Source organism: Dermacentor andersoni, chromosome 7 (genome assembly GCF_023375885.2).
Source record: "Dermacentor andersoni chromosome 7, qqDerAnde1_hic_scaffold, whole genome shotgun sequence".
In the NCBI taxonomy this organism is placed as follows: domain Eukaryota; kingdom Metazoa; phylum Arthropoda; class Arachnida; order Ixodida; family Ixodidae; genus Dermacentor; species Dermacentor andersoni.
Genome location: NC_092820.1, coordinates 5,418,086 through 5,427,416, shown reverse-complemented (window position 1 = coordinate 5,427,416; position 9,331 = coordinate 5,418,086). Strand labels below are relative to the sequence as shown.

Genomic DNA, 9,331 nt, shown 5'->3' with positions numbered 1-9,331 from the left:
CGAGTGTTTCATTTCAGCAAGGCGTGTTATCCTCCTGCCTTTCATTTCCGTTCGATAACAGGCGTAAGACGAAAGTGCTGCATGAAGAGCGTAGTTAGTCCAAAGCAACGAGCTACCGTATCTCGCATAGCATATATCGCTGTCATTTAGGCTTAGATAATAAATTATATTTTAAATCGACGCATCACGAATCCGAAATGAGCTGCCTGCGACCAGCCCAGATAGGTTTCTTTCATTTCGTACTGCGTGCTAGCGGCTAATAGAACCTTACGGAGCAGAGCGCTAAGTGTGGATGTGGCATAGAAGGCGCTTTATATACTGTCTCAACACCCACCGAAAATTGCACACCGCGCTGCTGGCCATTCCCAGAAAATTGTATATGTGACGCCTACCCATATGCAACACTGCAACATTGCTTTGCGATGGGAGAGTCCAGGTGAGAGACAGGGTAGTTATGGAAATGAAGACACGCTATTTTCTGCGCCAACTTAGGAATGAAGGAATGAATGCCTTCAATTATTGAGAAAAAGGAGCAGCAAGTATCAGTGAAACACGTCTCGGCACACTGGGAAAGAAGCGAGTCACAAACACAGGAAAAGCTGGAGCCCGGGTGGCAGGCGAAGTCGCACTTTAGGGTCAAGAGAATATAAGCGAGAGCTGGTGAAACCAGTTGAATTCCAGTGTAGATGTGTGATGTGGCGAGTGAATGATTGGAGTCACCGCCCAACACCCGTCCTTTTCGGCTTTATAACCACCTACCGTTCTTGGTAACAAACGTTTACTGAAAACCAATCTTGGCAATTACTTATTCATCAGCCATGCTTCACCGCTCGTTCCTTACTGGCTGGGTCCGTTGATTACAACTACGCTGCCGCTTCAAGTTAGGACTATAACTTGACGCTTGCGGTTACGCTTGCTATACTCGGGACCCTTGCTATTGCGGGAAAACTATACACATTGGTTTGCTGCACAAGTTAGAGGAACAGACATTTTAGAACTCCGTTTCTCGCCTTACATACGCTCAACACAAGCCGGATTGCAGCATGTTACGGTGCGGATCCCTTCAAGACAGAGACGCGAACGCCAACATAAGAACGCGTTAGAAGACAGGGTGCCGTCTTGGGCCTCGTGCCAAAGATATCTAAGCGAATAATCAATTAGCAATCATGCTGTCGTTTCTATGCAAAGAGGTTATATATTTAAACTTCTGGAGTGAAAGTCCGATTTGCCGCCTGCGGGAGCGCGTGGAGCCGCCGGCGGTCATATTCTTAAAGGAAAAGGAGGGAGGCTAGAGTACGTGGCCGCGGTATACGGCGCGGTGCTCTCTGTTCTTGCGGTTCTGCGACGAAAAATAAAATTAAACCCCTTTAAGAAGTATATTAGTCCGCCGTCGTGTGTCGCTGTTGTCAAAAAAATGTCATGGTGGTAGGCGCCTGGTGTTCTGTGTCTATTAAGTTGCGTGAACTAAAGAACAGTCGTGTTTCCTGTTTTTATCATTCAGTAACCTGCCGGATGCATCGACAGTGTGATTCCCTTTCGTCGATACGTGGTGCTGGCCCGCATTGGCAGCGACATGGCGTTAAAATATATCATCTTTATGCAGGGGCGTAGCCGGGGGGGGAGGGCTTACGGGGTTTTAGCCCCCCCCCCCCAAAAAAAAAAATGTTTTCGTGCTGCCGATGAACCGCCGACTAAAGCAACCCCCGGCGTAGGAAATCATACTCGAGTTTGTCTAGAGTGTATTTTTCACGCTCGAAAAGACATTTCACTGCGAACATTGCGAACTCGGCCTGGATTTCGCGCCAACGCCAATGCACCGGGAGTCACTTAACACAAGCAGCCCCATTCGAGAACAAAGTTTCATGGGCGTTTTGATTTTGAATGGGCTCGCCGCGATCCCTCGATGAGGCCGCGGGATCTACGAAGCGCATGGGTGTCAATTCCGAAACTTTATGGGTATAAATCTCATGAACTTTTGATGTGAAAGGTGTATTGACATTTCGAAAGTTGTGCTTTAGATTTTCATTTGCGGAACTTTGTGGGTTTAATGTCGTCAGTGAGGGACAACTTGGTGCAGGAAAGCGAAAGGTCATCAAATATGGCATTACCAAGCGAAGAGAAGGCGACTTCTGCACGGGAGCAATCAATAACAGCTTGGTGACGGGAGAGAAAGTCCCAACCTAAAATAATAGCGTGGGAACAGTGGGGAAGAACGACGAACTCGACTGTGTAGAGCACACCTTGAATTTCAAGTCTGGCGGTACACGCAGCCACCGGCTGGACGTGCTGTGCTGTGGCCGTGCGGAGTAAAGGACCCAAGAAAGGCGTCGTGACTTTTCGTATTGAGCGGCAAAGTTTTTCGGCAATTACAGATATGGCGGCACCTGTGTCAATGAGGGCAAGCACAGAGACACCTTCAACAGCGACATCAATAACGTTAGGCGGCGAAAGAAGAGGGCTTATGCGTTGCGGCGATGACGCAGTTCTTGCCTCAGGAACTGCGCCACTTAGTTTTCCGTGTCAGCAGGAGAGGGACGTCGACGCATCGGGGAGGGCGAGCGACGACGAGGAGAAGAACGGCGGTCAGAAACTTGACGAAGGCTTTGGCGGGGAAGGGGTAAATCGCGGTCAGGAGCGTAAGGCAACGGATGGTCGTACGCGGCTGTACGTGGGTCGTCACGTGGATGAAGTGGACGGCGGCGGCACAGGCGTGCAACGTGACCGGGAATACCGCACGAATAGCAGATGGGCCGATTGTCCGCTGTACGCCAGGGATTAATTACTCGATGGACTGGAGGTCGTGGCGGCGTGGGGGTAAAAAAAGGGCTAGGCATTGGAGGCGGAGCCCGGAAGGTCGGTGGTCATGGTCGTGCGACGGCGTCGGCGTAAGTCAATGGGGCGGTGAGTTGAGGCGCCCGTTCCAGAGGAAGGACCTCGGACACTTGTTCTTCTATAACGTGTCGTAGGGTCGGACTAAGGGACGAACTTGACTCCGGTGGATTGGAGATGAGGGAGAGCTGGCGGGCAACTTCTTCCCGGACGAAAGCCTTGATTTGCGAGAGGAGGGTGGCATCTGGAAAAGTAGAGGTCAAGCCGGACAACGATTCCTGATGGGGAATAGGATGGCGGGTGAGGAGGCGTTGACGGCGGAGCTCGTCATAGCTTTGGCACAGTTCAATAACTTGGGCAACAGTAGAGGGGCTCTTTGAGATGAGCATCTGAAACGCGTCCTCGTCGATACCCTTCATAATATGCTTGATTTTATTGCACTCAGTCATGGATGCATCGACGCGTTTACAGAGATCGATGACATCTTCGATGTTGCTGGCAAAGTTCTCACCAGGCTGCTGAGAGCGCGACTGCAGACGCTGTTCGGCACGAAGCTTTTGAACAGCAGGGCGGCCGAAGACCTCGCTGAACTTTGTCTTGAACATCGTCCAGCTTGGGACTTCACTTTTGTGGTTCCGAAACCACAAGTGGGCAATTCCGGTGAGGTAGAAAGGGACAGTGGTCAATTTAGTGATGTCATCCCATTTGTTGTTCCGACTGACGCGTTCGTATGATGAGAGCCAGTCATCAACGTCGTGGTCGTCAGTGCCGCTGAAGATAGGAGGGTCCCGCTGGCGGAACGTGCCGGGGCATACGGTAGACTGGTGAGCAGGTGGTGGTAAGCTCGTGGCGCTTTCGGTGGTCATGATGGCAGGGAGAGTCCGGCTGCGCAATTCCAGGATTGCAGGAGACCCAGCAAACCTCCACCAATTATGGCAAAGAAGTCCGACACGGCTGTGGACGACACGAAGGACGCGGACAAGAAGACGCAGCAGCGTAGGCTTAGCCAGTCACACCAGGAACAGCGTCTAGCCTGAGCCCCACTTCAGTAGCGCTGGCGATCCGGCTGCGGAGCTCGGCACGGCGCACTTCTTCTTCCTTACAGCTGTTATAAACATTTGATGACGAAGGGGCATTGAGTTTTTTAAACTCTTACATCGGAACATACAACGAGACAAGCCAAATCAACACACTGTCAGTCAAGTTGACAAAGCATGCAGCAAGGTCCAATGAGACGAAGCGTTGTGGTGGATCATTTGTGCCGTCATGTCACATAAAAAAATACCAACATTTCTCTTTTCACCTACTCCAAAGCATCCATGTCAAGACACTAAAGCCAGCCAAGGTAACTGCGTTCTTATTTATTTTTTCTGCTTTGAATTTTATTCGCGTAGTCACATTGAGCCTCTTCATTTGTTTTTATTCTCGTTACCCTACCTGCGAGCTGCCAGAGCCAGCCAGAGCGCAAACGTTTTCCTCGTGTTGCTCTGACCACCGCGCGGCGCACTTCGCGCGAGTTCGGTTTGCTCTGGCCGAGTGGATTTTCACCTGGCAGAGTTTCGGACGCTTTCTGGCTGGCAGATGAGAAAAAGAAACAGTGGTCGCTCGCCGCCATCACTGTGGGGAGTCGATGGATTGCCCCGCGCTCGCTTGAGCGCAAACTCTCCGATAAGTCTTGTCTCGTCGGTGTAGGATACCGAGGAGTATGCGTATGGCGTTCTCGGTAGACACAGCGCCTCAAGTTTTCTTCGATATTCCTTCAGTAGTCACATTAGGTCCAAAAAGTAGGCATTCGATTGCAGCCAACACACTTTCCTTTGCCCCACAAAATGGGGGGGAAAAAGATACATTGTTGCGGCGCAGTGAATTGTCGCGTGGTGAAAGTTCGATTTTATTACTTATTTTTTTGCGGGAAGTAATGGGCCATGGCCGGATACTTTTATTATTCCGAAAGCAATTATATGGAGACGCCAGGCGCATTTCTGTCGTCGCCGTCGCCCTCATGTTTCATATAAAGTCCAGGGGCGATAACATCGTGACCGAGCGCCGCATGCTGTAAGTACGAGCGGAAGCGTAATGGGGTGTTGAATCGGTGAGCCGACAATGATGACTCAGTCTTGTGTGCGCGAAGGAGAAAAGCGGGGAGCAAGCGCGTCGTGCGCGATACATCAGAGGGATGGATGGAATGGTGGCTTGGTCTAGGATTCTGTGAACCTGTGATAGCGCAACATGTTTATTTGTTTTATTTTACGCATTATATACAGTGGCTTTTTCTTAGATACGTAGATGGCCACTGCGCGCGGTCGCCGTGATGGAGTCTCCCGAACCGGCTCCTTGCATGAAAGGTAGGCAAACGCTGAGTGCAAACTATGTGAAATATGTTCTTATAGTGTTTGTATAACTAAATGGAGGGTAATAGATTGAAGCCTCAATGCAGCGATCGCACAGGTTCGCTGCGACTGACTGCGCGTCTGCATGCTCGTCGGTGCACTGTTTCGCTTTCGCCGCGTGCGCGTTTTCGCACCGTGCCATGAGCTTTAGGCAGCCGAATATGAGCATTTGACAGTATAGAAGCAACCATTGTTGCGTGGGCGCTATCAGAGCTGTTCAAAAATAATTTCATTGTAGAGACTTGGACGCCTACGGGTACAGTGATGTCCCCGTAGGCGGACATCACAGTCCGCCTACGGGGACAAGATAAATAAAAAGAAGATCATTATGCTCGTGTCATATTTATGCAATTTAACATCTGCCAACGGCCCATTGTTAGTGTACTGGGTCCCATGTAGTGAACATCACACGGCTATTTTGGCGCCATGAAGCCGTGCTCTGTGTACTTGTCTGTCATTTGCTTTGATGAAAGATGGCATTGAAGATGGATCACATGGTTTTATTTACAAAGCAGATTTAAATAAACGATTTTAAACAATGCAAGTGGCACGTGAAATTAATATTTACAATTCGTGTTCCTTCAATTTCAGAACTATTTACATATGCACACTCTCCCAAGGGAGAATAACGCGCTTGACATGCCAGGCGATCGTTTTCGGCATATGCCTTATGTCTAGGAACGGTGCGGTGGCTGTGTGGCAAAACAACGCAGGGTCTACAAGGTGCGTGAGAACAGCACACATGGTGGAGCGAGAAGTGTTGTGCTTGGCAGCAGCCCAAATAGGAAGCGAGGAGACGAAGACCAATATCCTCCCATGCACAGTGCAGATGGCGGGGCCAATGTCGGTGATGACAGAAGCAACAGCAGCAGCAGCAACTCATTTGGCAAACCCCAGCTGCCCAGAGAAGTGGCTACAACATTCTGCTAATAAACACAAAGTGTTCTATCCACAGGTACTAAATGAAAGGCTCTCATGTAGTATCACAGTGGAATGATGCAATCATCTTCGTTGGTGACAGCTCACTGGCAGAGGACACGTGAAAACGCTGGTTGTGATGGAGCAGATTCGATAAAAAAACAGCACGCTATCCACTAATTGCACACATTTCTTCACATTGGTTCCTGCTCTCTATTAGGTGTGTAGAAAGCAGTAATAAACATCTGCCTGCAGTGTCAGGCACGTGTTTATTGCTGCTGTCGGCGCTGCTGTCGACTCAGCCGCCTTCGCACCCTTTTCAGGTAGTGCTGGTGCTGCTGCCGTGTCGTGCCGAAGGAGCTAATAACATTATCCCGGGCAGCACAGCCTTTCAAGTACATTATGTGCGCTGCTCTCCCTCGGGGAACTCTCTGTGGGGAGGGGTTGCTACTTTCATCGTCACTACTGCTGTTGCTGCTGTCATCACTAACATCATCCAACAACACGTCGCCTTCGTCAAGACACAAGTTGTGCAACACTGCACACGCTGCAACGATGTTGGCAGCACGGTCTGGTTTGTAGTGGAGCGCGCGATACCCCTGAAGGCAGCAGAAACGGCTCTTCAGAAGCCCAATGCACCGCTCCACTACGGACCGCATGGCAGCATGTGCAGTGTTGTACCCGCCTTCTGCAGTGTGTACGGGAGGGTGGCCTGTGACTGGGGTCAGGAGCCATGGTTCCAGGGGGTAGCCGCTGTCACCTGCAGGATCATAAAAAATGATATGAAATCTGCACAAAATTTAGTAGGCGAAGCATGGATCATGTAAAATGCACCTACTACAGAAAGGCTGCAATAAAGGAGTATACAGGCTGAGCACCTGACGCAGCTGTGATCACAGATAACAACAGCTGGGACATAGTAGCATTCCTATTTGCAGCAAGGCAGCTAGCTCTTTGTGCAGTCTTCATTCACAAATGGCTATCAGTGTAAAAAAAAGAATGTGACAACACGTGTACTGTACACTCACATTAAAAATTAGTTTAAAGTACAGCGCACGTGTGTTGTCACTTTCTTGCGTGCAGATATTATTGAAAAATTTCTACATCTCGCCTATATTTAATAACCTACTATAGCATAAGGGGTTCGGGCTTCAATATTCTCTTACGGCGCCAACACGCTTTGCTGCATGCTGCCAGAATTGCAACTGTACAAAATTTTCCCGCTGCTCACAGAGGAGGTGTTCGCCGGCCTTGGCAACATGCCCCTCCTGGAACCGACGACGCAACCACGTAGTTCTCCAGACGTGGGCGTCGTGGTCTGACCCCGGTGGCAGAGCGTCGACGGCGAGGATCCGCATGCCTGCGTCGCAGATCTGACGAGAGCGCGCACAGCATAAGCCACGCGTTGCTATGACGGGCCAATTAGTCAAAAATTGAGATACTTACGAGCATTGTGTTGAGGGCGTAGTAGCCTTTGCGGCACATGAATGCAGCCTTCTGCTCGCCCTTCGGTGCGATGATGGCTATAAGGCTGCCGTCCACGCATCCGATGACGCCGGGAATGGAGCCACGTCGAAGGAACCCTTCCTTCACGGCCGCCTTCTCCTCCGACATCCTCGGGAAATGGACCCACTTGTTGCGGGCCCCGGTGTGGACGATTGCCTCCGCCACGCGTCGCACACACTTGCTGACCGCAGGCTGGGTCACGCCGATCGTCTCCTCGCTCCCTACCGAGGCTTGGAAGCTGCCCGTTGCGAATAATCGCAACGCGCACAACACTTGTCGCTCCACTGACAGCGCCGTGTTTTTCTCACGCCTCCGAGTTCCACCGCCACTTCGTCGGACAACCACCGCACAGTTTCTTTCGTCAGGCGAAAGTGCCGCCGAATCAGATCGTCTGGCATGTCAAACGCATCCTCTGGCTCGCTCTTCCCGCGCCCGGGCTGACGAGCCGCCGCCGCCGCCAACGCAATCAAGAAGGCCGCCATTTTCTATTCCAAACGAAACGCGGGACTCGGCGGTTATCCCACGAATATGGCGGCTTTGTTCGGCATAATTTAGCATAATGGCTGCGTCAACGACACTTTGACGTGGCGGTTTTTGAGCATTCCTGACGTCGCTTGACAGGCAGGAAAAATGGGCGCGGCCTCAAAAAATTCGACCAATGAGCGAGCGGTGTCGGCCATTTTGGAATAAAAACAGAACAAAATAGCTTTACGTTGTACCGACCCAGTCGAAGATCTTGGCGGACTTGCACCGTCTGTCGATCGACTGGCGAAGACTTCGGCCTGGAGGTTTCAGCCTGCCGACCACATCTTCAGCTGTCTCCCGGAGCACGACCACGCTGCTCCGTCTTCCAAACGACCTTGCCCGCTCGCGGAGCCGCCTCGTCCCTCGTCACGCTCCGGCGACCCACGTGACGAACCGGTCCGGCGGGCTCAGGAGCAATGGGGAGCCCTCTTCCCCATCGCCGTGCAAGTGGAGTTGCGTCTGCGGCGGCAATGGCGGCCATCTCGAGAGGGGCGTGCGCTCGTACTTTGTGACAGCATGCCTCGCAGATAAGTAACCGAACCATTATTGCGCGGGGTGGTTAGGCTCACTTTCATTCGATTAGCCCTCGTGCATTAGAAATGCGAAGATAGAATGGGATATACAAACGCGAAGATGCAGCTTGATAAAGGGCAAGAAAGTGTCAGTGCAAACAAAGTTCACTGCACGTATTGGTCTCGAGCTCCACCGCTGGAGAAGCTGGCGCCACCATCCGCGTGACGTGCTATTAGGGATCACGTGGACATAGCGGCCGCGTCGGGTGCTTCCGGAGTGCCGAAGCCAGCTGAAAACGAGAGTTTAAATTCCTTCGTACGCTGCGGTCCTCATTTAGTGGCGATATTTTACCGTTTCGAGTGTCTCCTTTACAACGATGGAAAGCACTACAATAGGTAGTGGCTGCCTTTGAAGGCGCGCCACATGGTAGGCTACTGCTCGGTGCCGCAGTGCCGGACGTACGCAATGGAGCCCGGTGTCAGCCTTATTCATACGTAGCCACAGGACAAGAAGCTGCGTGAAGCTTGGCTCGCGAAACATAAAAGCGGCAGGTAGCCATCGGCTACAACTCGGCTATGCAGCAAGCACAGACGCGAGGAAGATTTCTGCTACGGCGCCGGGACTGCGATGTTCGGAAAACGCGCACTCAC

General features: G+C 51.5%; 1 protein-coding gene across 1 annotated transcript; it reads right to left on the bottom strand.

The window, feature by feature from the left end:
* Positions 1-6,406: 6,406 nt before the first annotated feature.
* Positions 6,407-7,751, bottom strand: LOC140219492 (putative nuclease HARBI1). Its single transcript, XM_072289297.1, has 3 exons — positions 7,584-7,751; positions 7,369-7,510; positions 6,407-6,897 (listed from the first exon to the last, which is right to left on the bottom strand). Exons 1-3 carry the CDS (start codon positions 7,749-7,751, stop codon positions 6,407-6,409), a joined length of 801 nt encoding a protein of 266 aa, XP_072145398.1.
* Between the last annotated feature and the right edge of the window lie 1,580 nt (positions 7,752-9,331).

Coding starts and splice junctions, on each gene's coding strand:
- LOC140219492 (XM_072289297.1), bottom strand. CDS start 7,751: ATGTCGGAGGAGAAGGCGGCCGTGAAGGAAGGGTTCCTTCGACGTGGC. Junction 7,511..7,583: donor ACGCCCTCAACACAATGCTC/GTAAGTATCTCA, acceptor CGCTCTCGTCAG/ATCTGCGACGCAGGCATGCG. Junction 6,898..7,368: donor GGCCGGCGAACACCTCCTCT/GTGAGCAGCGGG, acceptor ATGATCCTGCAG/GTGACAGCGGCTACCCCCTG.